This window comes from Parasteatoda tepidariorum, chromosome 6, assembly GCF_982258835.1.
Source record: "Parasteatoda tepidariorum strain Cologne lab strain chromosome 6, Ptep-v5.0, whole genome shotgun sequence".
Lineage (NCBI taxonomy): Eukaryota > Metazoa > Arthropoda > Arachnida > Araneae > Theridiidae > Parasteatoda > Parasteatoda tepidariorum.
Window position 1 is genome coordinate 76,681,948 of NC_141760.1, and position 24,287 is coordinate 76,706,234.

The 24,287-nt window shown below is 28.3% G+C and overlaps 1 protein-coding gene across 2 annotated transcripts in view; it reads left to right on the top strand.

Annotated features, from left to right (window-relative positions):
• The window catches only part of LOC107452561 (uncharacterized), a 314,006-nt gene that overhangs the window by 173,487 nt on the left and 116,232 nt on the right, over window positions 1-24,287 (top strand). For both annotated transcript variants that reach the window (XM_016069065.5, XM_016069073.5), the window contains one exon: window positions 7,233-7,450. In XM_016069065.5, coding sequence (XP_015924551.1) covers window positions 7,233-7,450 — 218 coding nt within the window. The remainder of the gene's footprint in view (window positions 1-7,232; window positions 7,451-24,287) is intronic.

Below are 24,287 nucleotides of genomic sequence, written 5' to 3' on the forward strand. Positions count from 1 at the left end.
TACTAATTTGTTTTAAAATAAGACGGATTTTGGATAAAGAGGTCTTATCACATTAGACTACATCTTTAGAACTCATCCGCACTCTTATCACAGAAAACTCATTACTCATTCATCAAAACTCATTCATATTTTAAACGATAAAGCCTTAATTTTAGTACATAAAAATAAAATGTGTTTTTAATTTATTTAGGCTCTTTAATTAGGTCTGACAGATTAAAAACCTTCTCTTCATGGCGGATACTGAGAAACAGAAATATCAGAAATCATTTTATACCTAACATTTTGGATAGTTAAATAATTTAATTACTGTAAATTTCATTGAGGATTTATTTTATTTCAGTAAGAAAAATTTAAAATAATATGAAGTTTAAAAATAAAGGTTAAAATCATAAGTAGCGATTTAATATTTTATTATATCTCGCATGAGAAATCTAACTAGCTTATACAAATTAAAAATTACATAAATTTTAAAAAAAAATTAAAGTTCCTAGCAATAAGGAATCTCTTGCTTGTTTTTATTAATTAAGCATTGAGTGATTAAATTTAATCAAATATATAATGAGAACTATCGTGTTCAATAATTTATTGTTCCAAATTTTTTTTTTTCGAACCAAAAAGATACACACAACAAATGCTACAAAAGCTGCATGTTTTAAACTAAAAAGCTACATAGAATACCTAATAATTGCAAATAAGTCATCTAGTATTTTTTAAAAATTTCAATAATCATGCATTTATTATAAAATCAAATTTTAAACACTTTTTTTGTTTACTTAGTGCAATTGCAAACAAAAATAAAAATTCTCCTGTCGTTAAACATATAGCAAATGCATTTATAAACTTTTAACAAAAAACTGTAACATTTTATAGAGAGGCATTTTATTTATTACCCAACAAATTAAAAAGTATTATGCTTATTACAAGCAATTTATTATCATCACGTAATAATAAAATACACATGATAACAATTCTATAAACTGAATCTTAAATGCATCACTTCTCCTTAAGTTAGGAATTTAAAAAAAAATCGCAAAACATAATTTCTTTTATCGGCACGTTATACTCTTTATTACATCGCATGCTTAATTCACTAAAACAAGAATTCATTAATCCCCATTATTTTAATTGCAAAACAAATTGCCTAGTAATTTAGACATCCCTAGATAATGAAAAGTATTCGTTATACGAATATTTTGTTTCGATTCAAACAGCAAATAAATAATTCTCTTCTTGATAAGCAAAAAATAAAGGATTCAGTCCAATTTCATTAATGCCATAAGGAAGAGAGACATAAAACGGAATCTTCGAATAAAACGAAAAAATAAAATAGTTTACGGAACGGAGTAAAGATATAAAAATAAAAATACCTATTGCTTTTGCAAAATAAAAATTCAGTTCATTTATTATTTTTTGAATTTTTCGGGCATTTAACTTTAAGAAACCAAAAGTGAAGGGAAAAAGATCAATTTATCAATGAATATCGAAAAGGATAGGAATTCTTGTGATCGCTTGAATGTGGTGGGCGTTTTTTCTTCTTCTTTGTCTCTCTGAAAAATATTACGTCATTAAAAAGATTTAGAATTGCATGTGCCTAAAATGCATTAAAAATCCTTTTATAGTATTGAATTGAATACTCTTTTCTTTGATTTAACTTTTTGTGATACTGTTCATTTCATTTGAAATGTTGAATACGTTGATTCGTTTCCAACAAAAAAAAAATAGTTCCGAACTTTAAAATGCTGCATTCGTTGAAATAAGTTAAAGAATTTAAAGAATTTATATTATTCAATGCTTTGTTCTGTAGAATAATTCAATACTGTCTTAGAAGATTTAAAAATGTATGCTTTAAAAATGTTTTGTTTTCTTTAATTTAAAGATATTAAATTTTTATCTATCATACATAGGTGTGCCTTCGAAGGCTCAGAGAATAATATGCTATTTTTAGAACAGTTGTAAGTTTTAACATTTATTCATAGCTGTTAAGTTTTGCTTGTGCTTAGCCAGGGTCTTCAATGTTAATTAAGGGAATTATGTAAAAACTGAATATCAAGAAGCGCCATCTATTTGTCAAAATAAAAAGATTTTGGGATCTGGATTTTTTATATTTGAAAAATTAAACATTGCTGTATTACTCATGTTCATAAAAATTCTCATAAATTGGAAACTATTGATTAATTGTATTAATTTTTATTCTAAGCACTTAGAAAAAAAGTTTAAAAAATTTTTCTCTATCTGTATAGGAATACAAGAAAGCTTTGTAATTTTTACCGAAGCACTTTAGTAAAGACTTCGGTAAAATTTAAAATAAATTACGATCGTATGATGTGAGACAAAATTTGGTTATTGTGGTAAAATTATTGGTAATTTTATCACAATATTTCAGAACATGACGGGAAAAATATTTATTCGGTTTAATTTACTTCTCAGTATTGTACTTATGGGCGGTAATAAGAACTATAATTCCAAAAATTAGAATTTCTGGGAAGTCGCTTTCATATGAATGGAAAAATTAATAAATAAATGGTTTAAATATCGCTCTTTTTTTGCTCAAATTTACCAGAATACTTTTTTTCCATAAAAACTAAATTCTCACCGTATTCCTTTTTTTTCGTAAGATAACCCGATTTCTTTAATGTAATTTTTAAAATTTTTAATCTTTTTGTTCGTTGAAAATTCCTAATGATTCTTAGTGTTTATTGTTTTAACGTTTGTATATTGTTTATAATTTGAGCTTTGGTTAGATGTTAGTTTTTTTCGAGATTCAAAAGCACCCTTGAATTATATCTTATGACTATAAGGATATATTTTCATGATATGCACAACATCATTAAAAGGGCTTTTTTTACTAATTATACTTTAAATAATTTTAAATAATTTTTAAAAAAAAATAAGGTCAATACCCTTGTGAGTTTGAAGTTTGCGTTTTTCAGAATTGACAATTGCTTTTTTCATTTCAAAAATCAGAGCAAATTTTTAAAATAATTTCCCTTAAACGCAAGGAAAACGTCAACACCTTGTGTTGACAAAATTTAAAATTAATTTTAACGATTTGGGTTAATAATCAGAAAAAGAAAACATGAAATTATTCTTTATCTCGCTACGTTTTTTGTTATTTAAAAAGTCATTGGTTATTTATGAGACACCCATACACTCAAACAAGCTTCCAACACTGCAACTAAATCACAGCAAATAATGCCTATTCAATTTGGTTTTTAAAATTTAATTGTTTTTGAAATACCATATCCTATTAACTGTTTACTAAAATGTAAGTTTAAAAAAATTATGAACCGAAAACGCGAGAGGTGAAAAATATTCAATTTCTCTTTTAAAAGCATTTTTGGTAAAAATTATTGAGCTTTTTGTGGTTCCCATAAAGCCAGCAACAAAGTAAGAATTAGCATATTCTGGTAGCTCTGACCATACTTGCGTTTCTCAATGTATAACTAGCAGAATTATAAACCTATAAATTTATACAAGCATTTTTTTTTCAATGAGTAAATGCAAATTTCTCCTAATGGAATTCTTTTTCAAAGATTAAGAAATGCTGTTTGAAAAAACTGTTAGAGTTTTAATAAATGATTTGAATGATAACGAAAAAAAAAGTGTCATTAATAATGATATCGTCTTACAAATTATTACCATAATTATAAAAAAAGAAAAAAAAAACTTAATGAGAAATATTTAGAAAGTTTTTTTCGAAAAACCAAACTATAAAGTTTATGATCAATTGATTTTCTTTTAATAATGTAGGCTTTTACATATTTTTCTTATCTGACATGAAAACAAATGTATTTCCCATAAGAAATTGCTTAGTAATTTGTTTCATGTCATTTCCACAGAATTTGACATATTATATGTTCACTATTGGCAGGCGATTATTAATGTAACTAGATTTACCTAACGTGAAATTAATTGAGATTAAAAAAAGTAGAGAATTAAGTGCTGGAATCAATATTCTTAATCTTCTAAAAGGAAAAGTTTAAATTCATTTTTCGGTTATAATATGACATAAATAATGATAATATTGTTTAAGTTATTTATTTTTCTTCAATATGGTATCAAACGATTCATTGACATTTTCATCAATATATTTTTTTAGTGAGAGATTTTCAGAAAGACAGAAAAATTTTCAGCAAAAAATTAGAAAAATAAATAAAAATATATTAACATAAATAATCATTTTAGAAAAAAAATGAATAATTATCTTAATTTTTATCTCAATTATTTATTCGAATAATTTAATTTTAATTGCCTATGTTTACTACTTAAACATCCACTATTATCTCATCTTTTTAGTGTATTTTTACTATTTTCAAACTACTACGAAAAAACATAAATACCTGATTCCGTATTTGAAACAGTTTGATTAAAATAAATTGCTTCTAAATTGATTTGTATTGTTTTTGCATTAAAACTACATTCTAAAATATATCAAAACATGTAACTAATGCAGTCTTAAGGCAAATATTTACACGTTTTAAAGATTTAGTGATCATGCAGTTAAGAACGTAACTGAACTGAATCGAACGTAAATGCTCCAAAATAAAACTGAGAATAAATTTGATAAAAGAGCAACTTTAATAAAACAAACTAGCACCATTATGTAGAAGCCAAAATTTGAAAGAAAAACATTCAAAATATTCAATCAATAATTTCGCCCAAATACCCCTGAAATACATGCTAAGATTAATTTAAATGTTTAGTTTTGTAAATAGAAATTTCTTTTAGATCGAGACTTTAAGATGGTATAATTCCTAAACGTTTGTAATCCGCTTAAACAGACTAGAAAAAGTTGAATAATATTTTCATATCTTAGTCAGTTTTCACCTTAACTTAATGAAAAAATTTGGAATATGCAATAGAAAATACTACAGGGCTATTATTTCCCGATAAGAAGCAAATAAAAATTATATTTTTTACTTATTTTGTTTATTTATTTATTTCCTTATTTATTTTTAACAAACTGATTTTCGTCTTCGCATTTAGTTACTTACCATTTAGTACTGAATTATTTCAAGCATTGATACATATTGACAAAATAATTTTAGTAAATATATTAATTAATTTCATGTGCCAAGTACGGGGTAAAGTTTGAAATAACGTTGCACTAAATGTAAATACCATAAAGATAATTTTACTCAAAATCTGAATAAAATTTTAATTTAATTTCCGATTATCCCACAGACATAGAATCGCTTATTCTCAAAATTGTAATGCATAAGAGAAATGCCTATTGAAGGTATTAAATTACAGGATAAAGGGCAATACATTAATAAATAGTAAAAATATTTAACTCAGGATGAGAAAGCTCATGATCCTGGTTTCAACTTTTCCAATCATAATATTTTTGGATTTATTCATACACTTCAGATTGTATACGAAAGCAAGATTTGGTGTTAACTTAAAAGTTTTCCTTCGCACTATTTTTCTCTCACTATATTCTTCACACTGTTTTTACAGTGCATAGTAGCATGCAAAGAAATCACGCTATTTAATTCATGATGGTGAACAATCTTCTGACGATAATCAAAGCTCTTTCAAATTGGTGTTTTCTGAAGCGGAAATAATTCAGGTGTGGTGTTGCGATTTAGTTCTGTGTAATTATTCTCAATTAGTGGTTTCAAGATCTAACTACACTCTTGAACATGTTTATGAACGCTCATTTGAATGTTAACTGTATATTTCGAAATTCGGACACCTATAACACCACTTTGCATTGTATTTGTTCAAAACCTTTTCTTCTCCAGACTATATCAAGTTTTTATAAAGAAAATGCGTATTTTCTAAGACTAATTCCAGATTCATTAAATTGTCTTTTAGAACAAATTCTGTAATTAGAGTTAAATTTATGTCAAAATATCAACTTATGAGAACCTACGGCACCTTTCTTAATACAGCCTTTTTTAAGGATTGGCAAAAAAGTACAATTTAATCCCCATTGCCTTGTTTCATATTTCAGTAAAAGAAGCCTCCAAAGTATATACATTTCCAAGGACTTCTCATAATTTACCCTTAAAAACTAAGGCTATATGATATTTACCGTACATGCAAAACATAATTGATTCAAGTATCAGACGAAACAAATACCTATTACTTATGAGTGAATACTTTTGCCTCTTCAATCAAGTGTCAGACAAATTGATATCTTTACCGTTTACAGCACATTTTTTTTTATTTATGAATTACATATAACACATTTATGATAACTTATTTTAGCCATTTTTTTTTGGTGCAAAAGGTCACAATTCTAAATTCGCACAACTATTAAACCAGGTTTTGCCGTGCGTATGTATAGAACCTATACTTTTCAGAGCTTACGACACCTTTCTTAATATCGCCTTTTTCAAAGAAAATCAAAAAAAAAATATATACGAATTTAGCTCCATTGCGTTTTTTAATATTTTAGCATACGATAGCTCTAAACTATGCATTTCTAAATATTTCTTACACTTTATGCTTAAAAACTAAGACTACCTGATAGTTACCGCACATGCGAATTCTCGAATCAAGTAATAGAATAAACAAATGCCTATTATTTACACTGTTAGAAATTTCTCGGTAAAAAAAATGGTTAAATGAAAATTTTTTTAACCATTGTTTCACCGTAATCTACCAAAACAGTAAAATAAACATAAAATATTGCATTAAAACTGTAAATACTGTAAAAACTGTACTTCAAAAAACTGCAATAAAATGTTTCGCATAATACAATTAAACAACCAGAATTTTATCGTAACATCTAAGTCCACCTGATGAAACTATTTCGCTCTTTGCAGCTGCGTACAATAAATCATAGCAAAGAGGGTTAATCTATCATTCACATGACCGACAAAACGATAATTCAAATCCCAGTGTTGACAGCACACTATTTCCCCCTTTCCCTTCAGTGAAGAGTTTGTGACTCTGGACTATTAGAACACGATACTCTCATCCACGCATAAATGGTGCAGCACCCTCAAAGATCAAATGTCCGTATAAGTTTTATTTTTTTTTTTTATTTTTGGTTTAGAAGTTATGCTAATTGTAATTGGTCCGTATCGGTAAAGAAATGTTCTTAATTATAAATTTTATGTTTAATTGGATGAACAGACTGATGCAGGTTATTTTACCTTAATTGTTAATTTACCTAATGTGTTACAGCTCGATTGCTCAGACCTGTACATCATGTTTTATTTTATTTACGTATCACATGTAACGTATATATGATACTTACGTTGACTCTTTTTTCCTAGGTGCCGAAGGTCACCTCGATCACATGCTTACTCGAACAGAACGTAGCTTTGGAGGATCGAAGGCAGAACCACCGTCAAGACCAAATTCGTATTGGGATGATCCGCATTATCGCCCTTATTTTGACAACAGTACAGAGAGGAATGTAACTGCTCAACTGGGAAAAACTGCATACTTGCATTGTAAAATACGCCAGCTGGGAGATCGAACAGTGGGAGCGGTAAGTTTAAAACAGTTCTTTTCAATACCAGTTACTCGTCAAAAATGATAAATTTTGAACATCTTTTTCCTAACAAAGTTATGTACGTAAAGTCAGCAAATAGCATATCTTTAAAAATTATTTTGTGCCTAGAAGGGAGGAAAAGGTATAACAATAAAGGTACAACAGGTTTAAAATTCTTGTTTGAAAATAAAATCAATGTTGTTGCAACAGCTCTATAAGCTTCTTTACAGAAGAAATTGATGCTAATGTCTAAATTTCTTCTGTGAAAAAACTGCAGATTGTAGACATGACAGTAGACTGTAGAAATTTAGATATAAGCCTGGCACATTACAGCAACGAACTCTATAAGGAATATAAAATACATCATTAAATGCTCGTCTCTTTTCTTGATTATAATTTCCTATTATGCATTATATTGCTAAAATATTAGTTTTTTAATGTTTTTACAAAAAAAAAAATCCGAATGTCAAATTGTTTAATAAGTAATTGCTCAATATTCTCTTCAGTGTGATTTCGTCGACTCCACATATTAAAATTTTGATCTACACTTAAGCAAATATTTTTTTTTTATAAAGAAAAATTATTTCCGAATTTAAAAATGGTTAGCGACTATTTTCATTATCATAATTTAATTTTGCAAACTCTACTAAATATCATAGAATTTTTTGTACACATTTTTTGCATTTTGAAAGAAAGCAAATTCGAAGAAAATGGTAACGTATTACAATTTTATACCCCATATTTTTTTTAATCTAAACTCTTTATATTTTTATTAGAAAAACAGATACAAAAAAGAAAACTAAAAATAATGGAGAAGTACCAATGACTAAAAATTATTAAAATTCCCTCCTCATCTGTTCTATCATCCACGTACATAAACACTTCAATGGCTTTAGGATAGAACGCTGAATTCATTTATTAGCACTCGACTCATTTAGTTGAATATGCATTCATAGAAAGATATCGAGTAAATGCTTCGAATACATAATCTATTCCCTTTCAGAGTTGTTCTCCATAATTAGTTCCCTTCTATCGTCTCTCACTTACTTCATCAATCAACTGAATATATATAGATATATACATACATATATATACCTTCAAAAGCCGATAAGTTATGCAATCAGGGATTGAATGCGGGAGCGAAATGTAATCTCGCGGATCCACACCTCTCTTAGCTCCATCTAGAGTTAGAATCTTTAAGTTCTTTAAACACTTGTGAAGTGTAAAAGAAAAGTGTGGTGATGGAAAGATTGAGTACCATTGATGATCAAATGTTGCCGAAATAGTCATGGTTTCTTTTAAGATATTTGTTACGATTTGCTTTAAATTCTAAAAGTGTAATACGCATTTTATATTTTACAATGAGCAATTATTAAGATTTACTTGGTGTCCCAAAAATTATATAAAATTTGAAAATCCACTTAAAAATGGGAGAAAAAAGACAGAAAGGTACAATTTACTGGGTAATGCTTAGATGCTTAAGTTGCAAACATTTAGAATTTAATTAATAATTCGCTCATAAAGCAGATTGGCTTGAAAACTGATAAAATAAATTATTTGTTACCACGGGTGATGAAGAAAACTTAATAGAAGCATTTTCAAGATATTTAAAAAGCGCACAATTTACACAAAAGAAGTGTGCACTTCGATTAGATGATAAGTTTCTTTTATTTTCAATCAATAAAAGTAGTAGCTTGTTGAATAAATATAAGAGTACATTGAATAAAATTTCAAATACGTTTTTTTTAAACTGTAACTCGGCTTAGATGTGCATGCATAAAAACTAAAAGCTAAAAAAAGAGAGAGAAAGTTTACAGAAACGCTCTTGTAATCGATAGCTAAATCAGTAAGATTGAGAGAAATTTTTTCTGTCACGCACAACTCACCCAATGAATAATCTACAGAAAACCAGTTTTTAGGTCCAAGAACCCCCACCTGCTTCAAGTTCAAATCCATCGTGAAATAGAACGAACAATTCAAACGTAAGAAATTTTGTTCATTAATATTTTTAACTTTATAACAGAAATATGTTTTGATTTTGCTTATTTGGAGTCGGATTCACAACAATTTTAACTGATTTGATTGCTACAAAAATTGAAAGTCAAACATAAAGAAGTAATTTATCCATAATTGCTATGGAGTAAGGTAACATACAAGATACACGCTTTATTTTTTTTAGATTATTTTATTTTTATACAAGATTGATTAAGTTTATATCAAAGTTACGTGAACATAATCATACATTTTTGTGAACATGAAAGAAATCAAGTTTTTCTATTACTGTTAAGGCATAGAAAAACTGATCTATGAAGAAAAAAATTCACACAAGTTATTTCTTTAAATTTGAACATGTGTTAAACTCGTATTTTTCTGTCTTTTTAAAATCGCAGAAATGCTGGGATTTAATTAAAGTTTTATCCACAAAAGCTTTTTGTGTATCTTTTATCTGCAGTTTTTATCCTGTTGCGATTGAACAAAAATATTTGGTTTACTTTACCACAACTTTATAAATTATTTCTACCCAATATCTAGTTTCGTATAGCTTTTGAGTGTTCTATCCTATGAACTACATATATATTTCTTAATTACTGAAAGATTACATATGTTTCTTAAATTTTGCGCATGGTTCTTAATTGAGATAACCTTAAAAGAAATTTATAACAAAATTTGAAAGTGGAAGATATCGATAAATAGCAATGTTATTATTTTATTCTTTTTGAAATTTAAAATAGAAAGACGTTATATTTTTACTTTGAATAAAAATAGCAACAGATCAAATAATGTTTGAGAAAATGGCGTATACACCTTTAATCCTTGAAAATATAATAAAAAGTGAATTGATGCTGTAAAAACGTAAATGAAACACAATTATATTACTTCCATGATACCGTATAGTACAACAGTATAAACATATCACAATAAATATTTTCGAATTCTAAGGGATTCTATCCTATATTCCAAGAAACACAATGCCGTGTTGAGGTCGTACTTTCTTTGAGAGAGAAGAATTATAGCTGTGAAGCTAAGATAAACAAAGAAATCGAGCAGTTTTTTAATCATATGTTAGGTTACGTGGGGAGAAATAATATCTACTGTTTATTATTAGCAGTATTCTGCAAAGCAAACAGTTTATAGTAAGTTACTTTAGAGTCCTTAAGGATTATAACCAAAGATGAGTGGTGCGTCGACACTATCTTCTCTTTGATGAAGGAGACCATTACTGCCCAACGGAGATAATATAGAAATCGGATATTGTTGGGCAACTTAGAGTTATGATACTGAAATGATCGTAATCGTGCAACAATGCTCCTCGTTACTAAAACGCTTCATTTATCAGACAAATGCAGTGATTTATCGGCTTATTTATGCTAAAGAGTCATAAATGCGTTTTAAGAAGAGCTTAAAACTTCATCTCTGTCAAGAGAAATAAAATCAGCACTCTACCATCTAATGCCGACTACTTCAATTGGATAACAGCAACTGACGTCATTGTGGAAAAATCGTGACATTCGTCGATTCGAAAGCTAGTCAGTTTCTACTCACACGTATGACGTCGATTACAGGTATCCAATTAAATCAGATATAAATCACATGGTTGGGCATAATTACGTATACTTGGTCTCCCGAGTTAAAAGTAACCAATTAAACTATTTTTAAAAATGGGTAGAATTTTTTTTAAAAATATGTTTGACTATTTTTACAGAAGAAAATAATTTTTTTTTCAAAATTATTTTCACCATTTTCAAACTTATTTGAAAATCATGTTTGAAAATTAGTAGTACTTTTCTTCTGTAATGTATTATAATTTGAGCTTTTAAATCAACCAATACCGTTTTCCATCAGTTTTTTAAATAAATTGCCATCACTCGGGATTCCTTAGATTACTTTTCGTGACCAAATTTTGGATGCAGATTTCAGATACTGCAACGTTGTCTGAATCGGAAAAAAACTGGCCAAAAATCAAAGCTTTTTGCTATATCATATGTTGTGTATTTTTTAGGGGGTTTTGGAGGGTCACTAATTGCAAATATAGAGTCAGAATTGCAAATTTCATTGTTCGGCTAACCCAAGTCGGAGAAAAGTTTTATATTGAACAATACATCGCAAGCAAATTTCGAAACACTTTGATAAATAGGCATGTCTTTGTTTTAGGAAATTATGATTGCTAACATAAAACTGAATTTCTAAACTTTATATACATTTCTAAATATATTAGAAGTAAATTTAAAATTCTTAATTTTAAATTGGAATGCAATTGGGATAGGATATTATATATCATTTTTTTAAAAAATAATTATAATGTTGTATATACTTCAAAATATCGAGTATAAAATTTAAAATTCACTTAGAGTGAATATCTATTAACATTCAAGCAAAGTTACTTTAGTAGTATTTTTTAAAAAAATTAATTTCTTTTTCCAATTTTTATTTCTTGGAATGTATAAACAACTGTGACAATGCTCAAAAAATGCTTTCTGAAGCTGATTTTTATCCTGATAAGATTTATGCTATATACTCTTAAACACGTATCAATATTTTTATATCGTTCGGATAAAATTATTTTGATTATTGTTTACAGAACTTCAAATTTCTTCTTTCTGAAATTAGTCTTTCAAATAAGTTATGGATAGAAATATTCGCTCATGATCAGACATACATCGTTCTGTTGGAAAATTATTAAAGCTTTCGTCATGTTTTGCAGGTAAAGGTTGCATAATTACAATATATATAAAAAAAAATGCATTCATTGGATCAATTTTCAAAACCATTGCTGTTTTTTTAACTCAAGGTAAATTATTTTAGGCCCGTGTTTAAATACATTTTTTTGTCGTATGCCTGTTTCGGCAGTGGGGGTGCGATTGTTCCTGTTTTTAGTGGCGCCATCTATTGGCAGGAATTTGACTTCTGCCACGCCATTCACACAACCACAGCCCGTTTATAGGGTGGGTCACAATCACACACAAAGGAGAAAGGACATACAACACAAAGGGAGAGAAAGAAACATCCATGCCCTGCCCGGGATTCGAACCCAGGACCTTTCTGATGCAAGGACAGTTCCCTGCCCAAATACATTCCATCTTGAATACATATATAGATTAACCGGCTCAATTAAAATTCGATTCAAATGTTCTAAGTATATTTTAAAATATTTAATTATTTTTTAGACTTTTTAGTGCAAATATGGACAGCTAATTGTTTTTGTTTTTTTATTGTGTTTGCCTTTCTTTGCAAAACAACGCGATTTTACAGCAAAAGCGTGTGAAGTAACCGAAATTCGTATTGCATCTAAAATTGAAACGAGTGCTTTTAAAAAGTCAATATGGGCATGTAAAATGCAATTTTTATGCTTTCAGCTTTTGTTGTTAAAATTTTCAAATAAAGTTAATATCTGTTTTTACATTTTGCTCAAAGTAATAAAAATAATTAAAGCAAGGCTGTGGTCGTATGTACATTGTAAAATATTTTGGTATATAGTTGCCACCACTTTTGATGTTGTTATCAATTATTTGAACCATTATCTACATTTTAGTTTACATCTAGAATCACAATGTTTTCCTAGAATAATAACCTTAAAGGCTAATTATATCCACACTATCACTACTAAATGGTATTAACATGGACAGCCTATGAAGTTGTTGAAAGAATGGTTTTAATATTCTGGGGAGTGACACTGATATCATAGATAAAGCAACGGCATAACAGGACAAAAAATTCAATTCCTTGCGTCTTATTTTAGCATTTAAAGATGGCAATACGTGTTAAAAACCTACTACGATTCACATTAACTTAGTCAGAACATGGGAAATTGAAAAAATCATTTTTTTTCAAATGAGATCTTTTTATGTACAATATGCATTAAATTAGAATCGAAATTCGATGACAAATACCATAGCCCTAAATATATATAGAATATGTAAAACAACAAGATAAAGGAGTTGTATTAACTCATTGCAAACCTTTAATAATAAACTTTATTGGTAAATCAATTTATTATCTGATACTTCATAAATGAACCCCTCCCGAAAATAATAAAACTAACATCAGTCATATATTTGATCTTTTGTTTTCATTTTGATACTGAGTTCAACGATAATGTTATATTCTGGTTTACTATAAAATTTTTTGACTTAACTTTATAAGTACGAAAAAGAGAAATACCGGAATCAATTATGTCAATAAACTATATGATTGCTTTATTAGTTTTTCGAAAATTTTGAAACCCATTTTTTCTCGTCTATATATATATATATATATATATATATATATATATATTTATATATATATATATATATATATATATATATATATATATATATATATATATATTTTATATATATATATATATATATATATATATATATATATATATATATATATATATATATATATATATATATATATATATATATATATATATATATAACAAAAATGAAATCAATTTCTATCTAAACATTATTATAAAATTATTTCTTTTAATTAGATTTATTTGAAAGAACGGAACTAATTTCAAGTTGAATTAATTTTAATAACCATAATTTCAAATTGATGATGAAATGGTCTGGTTGGACAACACGTGGCTTAATGATATTTTCTCTACTGGAGCAATTAAAGCAACTCGTAATAGAGGAAACGGCTCCAGTCGATGTTATTCTAACTAAATTTCATGTCTGTCAAAACTTTCTCCTTAATATATTGTTTTATAATCTTTTAACAAATTTGATGAATCACGTCCTTTAACTTTTCTTTAAACTTTTGAAGATTAAATTGAGATAGAGGTTTTTTAAGCATTGATTTTTTAAACATTGAACACTAATTGTTAAAGTATATTTTTTAGCGAAATATTTTGAGTTTAAGAAATAAATAACAAATCAGTGATATTTTTAATCAATTTCTATTTCTCCTATTTTAAGTTGCATGGGGTGAGTGTAATTACTTCCATACTAGCAAAGAGTAAAAGTTTATACCAAAATAAGTAAAAAACCGTATTTTCTTATTACGTACTGCCACGTTCTATTTGAAATTTCGAAAATAAAATAACTATGCTGATAAAATAGTAAAAATGAATATTTTAGAGTTACTTTATACAAACTTTTACCGAATATTTCACAGTCTAATTGTACATAGTCACATGAAAGTGTACATCGTAGTTAGCAATCTTCGATATCTCTCAGATGAAATTTGACTAATAAAAAATAATGTATTCAAGATGTCTTTTCTAGCCCTCTCTCTGTATTAGCGTCCACTCTCCTGTAGCATATGATTTTCAAAACCTTTTTTGAAGTTTTACTTCTTATGCGACATCCAACAAGGTTGCGCTAAACGTTTAACGCTACATTTTTATTGGCCTTGAAATCACGTGGTAGGAGTCAGTTTTCCCTCATTCATTTCCATATTGTTTTGGTTCTCACTAGCATGAAAATAATAAAAGTCATAAAAGTATTTTTTTTCTATAAATATTTTTTTAGTTTGTTTAGATGCACATATAATTTAATAGGGTAGTATTTTTTATTTTCAAATTTAGTGGATAACAATTCTAAAAAATGAATGAAAACAATCCCACGGACAATGCGACGGATTTAAGGTTATGTCAAGGTGCGTCTCTTGTGAATATCAATTGATTGTTAGGTTTTCTCTTCTGAAATTACACTATGACGCATTTATATGCATTATTAATACAAAAACATTTTCGAGGGCGAGACGATGAGGCAACTACAAGCACTTCCACTGGTTCTAGAGGTCCACGAGGGAAAAATGAGCAATGATTACAGAGCACGGAAGCGAGCGGAGCAGGAAAAAGAGTCGTTGAATAGAACTAGTGATCCTTCTACGACTGCTGATTCTTCTACAATTAACGTCGCAGGTTGCGAAGTTCAACTTCTTTCGCGCGGAGAGACTCCACGCACTATTATTTTTTAACAGAAGTAGTATTTACTTTGTTTAAAAGCATAGTATAAGGATGTTCTGAAATTTAACTTCTTTTAAAAGGTATTGTCGAACATTATACTTGTTATAAATGACTCATTATGAAAATTTAAGAAAATATTATGTCAAATTAGTTTGATGCAGGATAAACTATGATATTTATACGTTATCCATATCAATGGAATTTTATCAGAAATTTTTTATGGCGTCTGAAATGTTCCATTTATTTTATCTCTTATTCAATTTGTCAAGCATTATGGCGTAATCATCACTTTCAAAAGCTCATTTGACACAAAAGTAAAATAATAAGTAAGGCAAGATAAGGAAAAGAAGGATAAATTATGAAATACTATACAGAAATAAAGGGTATACAAGAAACGAGATAGAAAAAAAAAACAAGTCTTACTTTTGGTATAAAAAAAAGCGAAAACATAATAAAAAAGAAAGAATTTCAAATCTTAAATCTGGACCACGTTTGGTGGTTGACCTTTCTTTTAGAATGAAGCATTTTCTTTATACATCATTAGTTTACTCTCATCCAAGTTACCCCATATTGCGGAGTAATTGAGGCCACAATATTTTTTGTTCACTTTTAACATAAATGCATACCCGATTATCTAGTGTATATAGTGTAAGCTATATTTTTAAAAACTTTTTAAACGGAACTAGTGTTTTGTTTGTTAAGCAGCATATTTTTAAAACGCTATTGCACAACTTCAAGTTTTGTAACAATAATAATAACAAAGTGTATGCCTGATGTTAATCAATTTTTAAAAATAGAAAAATATGCAATATAATTATTAGACGCACGTTAAACTTTAATCTGTATACCTCATCCATGTTGATAATTTTTTACTAGCAAAAATTTATGTCATTCGAAAAGTTGCATTCATTTCTCCTTTTAACCAATTTATCAAGCGTATATGGCCTAAGCAATTCCTTCAAAAACTCTTTTGAGACAGAAGTAGAACCATAAGTAAGACAAGATCGAAAGAAAAAACAGAGAGAAATGATGAAAAGCTATAGAGAAAAAAGGAAAATACGAGAAACGAGGAAAAGAGCCTTACTTCTGGTATAAAAAAGAAAACAAAGACATAAATAAATAAGAGGAACTTGAAGTCTTAGATCTGGATCACCTTTTGGAGATTAGCCTTACTTTTAGAATGAAACATTTTCTTGATACTTTAGTTTACTTTTCCATCTTAGAAACTCAGGAACTACATGTACTATATCTAAGAACAAAAAGGAAATGCGTCGAGTCCAAAAAATAACAGATTTGCTAAACTGAAAACTCATAAATATTTTTTTTTTCTCAAAGGGTATCTAGAAATCCTGGAGATTTCTTTTATAAGTTTCTAAAGGTAAGAATTTATACTATAGATTCGTTTTATACATAAGGAAATGTTTTCTTTTTAAACAGAAGCAGGATTTAATATAAACCAGAAAATAAATGTTACAGTTTGAATTAGTGTTACAAAAAGAGAGGAGTTTAAATAATTAATTTTAAAATAAGTTTTTTTTTAAAAATTACAATAAATTAATTTTGAATGAACTAAACTATGTAAATTGTGTATATCAATTCGCAATGGATCAGTAAACACAATTTAGATAATTTGCAATAAATAAAAATACGATTTGAACTGCAGTTTAAATTCATGCTAAAATAAAGAAACTAGTTAATATAAAGATATTCAATAAAATTTTTATAGAAGTTAAGGTAAACTGACTCTGAAAAAAAATAAACTGTGTAAAGTATAATTATCAAGATAAACCATATAATCAATATATACTCAGCAGTCACTATTCAGATAACTATTTTTTTCTTTCTAATGGACGGCGATGAACTTTACATTCCTCGCTACTAAAGATACTTGAACTATTGTTCAAGGGACGAGCCACATTGACACAACATAGATTAAACACACACGCAGAGAGAGAGAGAGAGAGTGGCATCCCTGCCTCGAGAAGGATTCCAATTCACAACATTTGGAACCATTATCATTTAGCCACAAGACAAGTTAATTCAGATAATTTGCATTTTTTCAAAAGATGAAATGGACGCCCTATGAAAATTAATGTATCAAATTAATGATAAGGATTTAGCGTTCTATAAAAGAAACGCTAAACTCACGATAATGAAATAAATCCTATGTAGAAGGATAATATTTTAAATTAATTTTTTCGAAAAAAATACTTTAGCTTTTGTTGAGGATTCTGTTTTTATCTCAATTTAATACTAAGTAGTTTTCAACAAGGAGAATAAAAATGGCAGTTATAATCAATCATGCATACTTATGCATACATAACAATCTGCATTAAAAAAATACTTTCAATAAAATCATCAGCAAAATAACAATTAGCGTTTTTCATAATAATATATCTTAAAACTGTGTGTCAATATCTTAATGCTTAATATACACCGAAGAGCCATTATATTATGACCACCCTGCTAATAGCATGTAGGATCACCTTTAGCCCTCAAAACTGCTAGCACCCGCCGTGGCATTGATTTCACAAGGTGCTGATACGTAGTCTGAGGTATCTGGTACCAAGCGCTCACCAACTGGTCCTGCAATTCATTCCCTCACATTGCGAGGGGGTAGCGTGGCAGCACGAATTTGGTTTTCCAAGAAGGACCACAAATGCTCTATTGGATTAAGGTCAGGTGAATTTGGGGGCCAAGACATGACTTGAAAGTCACTGGAATGTTCCTCGAACCAATCCATGACGATTCGACCCTTATGGCATGTTGCATTATCCTGTTGGTAAACACCATCCCTCGCAGGAAAAACTGTTGCCCTGAATGGGTGAACTTGGTCTGCAACTATGTTAAAGTAGCTTACAGACTTCAGAGATTGTTGTATGAGGATTATGGGTCCTAATGTGCCCCATGAAAATATTGTTCCTGGGCGAGAAACCACCTGGGCGAGCCCATTGTTATAGATAGAGGGTGGTCATAATGTAAAGGCTCTCTCTTCGGTGCATATATATATATATATATATATATATATATATATATATATATATATATATATATATATATATATAACACAATTTTTACCTGTTTTTATAACTTTTGCTCTCTATACTTTCAATTAACCAGCATTATATATAAATGCTTCAGCAAATATTTATCTCGCATTCTAACGGTAAAGCATACAAATTCAATATTCATTTGAACCATAATACTTTATATGTATTTCCACACAACAATATGACGCACTATTTACTTTATACTATACATCTATTACGTTATAACACGTTGTTATCTTTCATCATACGTGGTGCTTAATGCATTTACAGTTACTTGATTTGTTTGAGGCTAATTTGGTCGTCATAAAAATTTTATTTCTCAGACGATGACTTTTTCCTTGTGATTTTATTTGTCATTTTAAATAAATTTCTTATGCAACAGAAGAATACGTAATATTTAATACAATGATATTTGAAAATTTAAATTCCTTTTCGTTTGCCGAAAAACGCTCTTGCGATCAATGTTTTTCTGAGTTTCCAGTACATTTTTAACAGAAAACACCGAGAAGAAAATTTTGTTGCATTTATACAACTTACTATTACTTATTTATATTTGATATACTTACTTGATACAGGACTTATTTATACTTAGTGGAGAGGGGGGCACATGTGAACAAATTTTTTTATTTCTTCACTTTTCGAAAAATATCATAAATTTTTCATAGTAAAAAAGTCCATATGTTTAAATAGTCTTTTCTTTGTTTTGTGGAATTTTTTGAGATTTTTCAATAAAATATTTCTTTACTTTATAATATTTTAGAAAAATGACTTCAATTGTTCACATGTGCCCCTATTGGGGGCACATGTGAACAGGCCTGGGGCACATATGAACAAGATTAAAAACACAAAGCAATCATCATATTTCAAAGGAAAAAAATCTTTAATATAACAGATATAGATACGCATTATACTGAGGGGGTTGTAGCTTACTATATGAATTTAAATTGTACAACAGTACTGTCAATAAGAAAATAATTTTTCAGCTGTACAATAATTTTACAATAATTGGGTTTTTCGCAACTTCACGTTCCACGGGTGTTGTAATGGACCTTTTTCTTTCTTCTCTAACACTCTTTCATGTTTTTTTTTTTCATTTTTTCTATCTTTTCATTTGTAGCTTTAGCAATTCTATTTTCTCAGGTGTATCAGTTAATATGCGTGATGCGCGATCAACCATTTAATAAAAAAAAATTTTTTTAAAGGAAAAATTAATAAATTAATTATGGAAAATTAAATAATGATAATTTTAAATGCATACATATTTTTAAAATTATAATATCATGAGGATAATAATCTTAATACTATGTAGGGGCACTTGTGAACTGTTCACATCTGCCCCAGATGTTTTGTTCACAAGTGCCCCCATCATCCTTCTTAAACCTAAATTGAAAAATAAAGAACTTTTAATTGAGTAAAAAAAAAAGAATAATTGTCATAAACTTACCTGAATGTTCATATAATGATCTGCAATAGTTAATTTTAGTTTATTAGTTGATTTATATTATGCTTTCACTTGAAGAAGCGAGTGATTATAATATATGCAACACCAGCTGATACAAAGAACTTGTCAGAATAGACCAACAAAATGTCTAATTGTTCTGAAAGTTTTTCAGAGAGGTAGGACTAGTACTGCCATCAATTGAAAATTTTTCGAGATTTTTTATTTCAAATCATATTGGTAAAACATACCATGTTCACATGTGCCCCCTGTTCACATGTGACCCCCTCTCCCCTACTTGATACTTGATCTTACCTTATTTGGGTGTGAGGAATTTAGATTTAAAATAAATTTTGCTCCTAAAGTAAAATTTTTTTTTGTAAACGACAATTTTAGTTCATTTTTTATCGAAATATACAAGTTTAAAAACTTTATATATAACGGAGAAATGCTGTGATAAACATCTAGAGGAGTTTGGTAACACCGTCAGGATTCAATGCCTGGAAATCTCATCATTAATGGCTGAGGGCGCTTTTTTATTATGATCTGTTCAGAAGCTCACGAAGAAGCAGAAAAATAAACTATGAATGAAATAGCAAAATAAAAGCTATTTCGTTTAGGAAAAAGATAAAAATTTGCCCTACTATTATTGAAGTTAATGTTGCTTAGTTTTGAAAATAGGTACTAATTAAAAAATCCCCAAGCCATGTATTAAAATGCAAAATCAATTAATAAATGCTACTAATTTGTCCCTAAGTAACAATAAAAATTGCCGGGCTGACGTCAATTTTACTTAATTAATGCTGGTGATGGACATTTTTGGTGTTATAATAATTGGTGCCATTTTAATCAATACCCAATATTCTAATGTAGGTAAAATTATTGTATACATGGTACATATTAAAACTGTATTCGTGGTGAATAGTTTTAATACAGATAATGTCCAATATGATTTTTTATAAACCTTCAAAAGGAATAAGTATCAGAGAAAATATCTTCGATGGGTTAAATTTTGACTATCATTAGTTGGCCTCAAGCAATTACATCAATTAAATAGTTTCTTAGGTTAAAACACTTGTGCTAAAAGAAATTCCGCAATTTAGTTATTTTTGGATCACGTGTTAATTTAAAGGGAATTTTTCTGCACAAACCAAAAATTTGAATAAAGCATCCTTTTTTCAAAAATTATATACTTGCGAAGTTATATGTTTGGTGAATAGAATTTTTAACGTTAGAGTCATATTCAAACATATACATATAGTTTGGCATAATAGAGTCATATTGAAACATGTACATATAATTTGGCATAATAGTGTCACATTGAAACATATACATATAATTTGGCATAATAGAGTCATATTGAACCATATACATATAACATGCTACGAAATGCATATAATTTGGATTCACATGAAGTAACTGGATAAAAAACAAACTAACATTGTTAGAATAAAACTAAAATGACACAATACACTTTAAAACAGATCAAAAGGTAAAATCTACAATTTCATCGTTGTAAAATACATGAAATATATAAAATAACACATAAGTTCATACAAGAAAAAAGTGGATTAAAAGTAATTAATATCAGTTTTAAAATTTATTATTGTTGTAAAAAAATTTATATCAGTTTAAAATACCAATCGAGTATAGAACGAAAAAATTGTGAGAATGGTGGAAGTTCACCTACAAAATCCTCCAGATATAGAATAGAGCTACTAAAAAATAGACTACTCTGCTAAAAAATGAACAAGAACATGCAGAAAAGTTGGATGAAACAGGGGAAAAATTTTTTTTCGTTGTCTGAGATTCTTTAATGGATCTTAGATATTTTCACATCACTTTTTTCAAAACTGCAACCAGCTTCACTTCTGAAGATACAGTTTTTTAATGACATTTTTAAGAAATAATTTATAGTCTACATAGTCTACCGCATTTCAAATTAACGGAAATTTTAAATTACGATTTATTTCGACAAAAATATCATTGAAAAAAAAAGATTGTAGCTTTAAGAGCAGGACTATGTTTAGATATGACTGATAAACTAAATTTGATATTCTCGCACATGAATTAGACAAAAAGGCAGCAATTCAATAAAAAAATTGCTTTTCAGTGCGATCTCTTTTAAGGAATAAAGATCCCCAAAAGCAAATTGATGTGAGTTAACTAAGTATCGCCAATACTTGATTTCAAAGTAGACCATTATTTTGTAGAATAAAGTAATAAACACAACAGCAAGAGCAAAAAAAAAATTGTATTTTTTCCTCCACATATTTCAGTACACTAATATTGCTTACACCTAACACTAAAGCATAATAACTCTATTGCAAACACAGTAACTCTAAACAAGAAAAAGGAAATATATGACAGGTTAAAAACAAAAAATAATGAATTAGAAAAATATATTTTTAAGATTTCCGGAAATTTAGCACTCAGATATAAATTGCACGAACTTAAATTTATATAAATTGTATCAAGCTGCCAGAACTAAACACTTTTCTCCTCATTCTTCAAATATTCGCTTCACTCTTTTGATTTTTTAAATCCGTTTAAATTGTAAACTATCTAGAATAACATTTTAGTTTTATGAGAATCGAAATAATCACTCTTATATCTATCTGTTTCTTGCTTTTGATTTTCCTTAACTCACAGAAAGAGGAATTCGCTGTTTTTATTCAGAAATCCTAAAAATACTTCTTTTTCTTGCTTTCGAACGGCAAGAAAATTGTTTTGCTGAATCAAGACATCAATTTTCATTTATTCTTTGCAACGTGTCATTCAACTGTTATTGTAAGTGGAATCTGTTTGCTTTCAAGATATATATTTTTCTTTAAAAGTAGAATAGGAGGTTAAACCTGATTCATATAAAATGAAGTCTAATGTTCTTTTTTCTTTTAAAATTGCTGTTTTCTTGAAAAAAGACAACTATACTTTATTTTCCTGAAAATATCGACAGATTTTGAGATTATTAATCTTATTTTTCTGTGAAAAATGAAATAAAAAAGAATTATGCCACCTTTATGGTCTCTCTCTCTCTCTCACTCTCTCTCTCTCTCTCTCTCTCTCTCTCTCTCTCTATATATATATATATATATATATATATATATATATATATATATATATATATATATATATATATATATATATATATATATATATATATATATATTAAACAATCTTTTACTCTTTTTTTAAAAAATGAAGAGATTGAAGTCTAAAAAATAAATGCGAATGTGTTTTTAAGCAATAATAAAATCATTAAAAAATTTATTTAAGAAATAAAACTATGCCCACTTAATAAAAGAGTAAATACTTTAGGGTTAATCAAATTAAGTACAAAGCAATAAAAAAATTAAATGAATATACGTTTGATTCAAATTGAGAAGATAAAAACTCTGTTGAAAAAAATAAAATTATCTTATAGCAATAAATTAACTCTAGTTTAAAGCAATTTATTTTATTTAATGTATAAAAATACAACAAATAAAAGCCTGTTTTTAAACTCATTTTATATTGACAAACGACTGTAATTTTGCCTGCAGGAGAAGACGATTTTTTAAATGAAATAATGAATTCATTTCTTTTAAAATGTCAATGTAAATGTTCTTTTAAAATGTTAAATGTTTTTTTTTCAATGTCAGATATTTTATTCAGATTTTAAAAAAAAATTTTTTAGAAAAAAAACAAAAAACCTAAAGCACACTTAAGCAAGTAATTTAGTTAGGAATTGATAAATGAAATAATTTTATATTTCATTTTCTCCCTTTATGTTGTTGTAGTTTCTAATGCCACTTGCCAATATCGGCAAACATGCTTGATGAAACAAAGTGAATTTAAGGTAGTGGGAGGGTTTCTTGTTTTTCAGTGGCGCCATCTATAGCCGAGAATGTGACTTCAGCCACACACGTCTCACAACCCGTTTGCAAGGCGGATTCATTCATATATCCGCAGATTGAATTTTTACCTGAACCAAAGAATGATCAATCTCCAATTCAGTAAAAGAGGTATGCATTGTTATGGGAACAGTGAAGACTTTGTGACCTGGCAGATTTAACGTGCACCAGTCACCATTTACTACACGAGAGTCTTTTGTCGACTGGAATTGAACCCACGACCTATCTGACATGGGCTCAATTCCCTTCCTACCAGGCTATCCCGGCCACATTATCTAAAAAATTACCTCGTTATTATTGAATTTATTTTACTATTAAGCACGCTGAATACGAGTACGAGGTATCCTTAACTGAGAGGCAATAGCACGTATGCTGGTCCTTGGATTACTCTCCACGGCATACAACACACTTACTTGATCCAGGAGTTCAAGTATTGGGAGTGGATTGGGTTCAAAATTACAAGGCTACGGAGGTAAACATTGGTAGTTGTAAACCCAAAAATTGGGTGGGGTGTTTAACGACGGTTATAAAACATATATATAAAAAA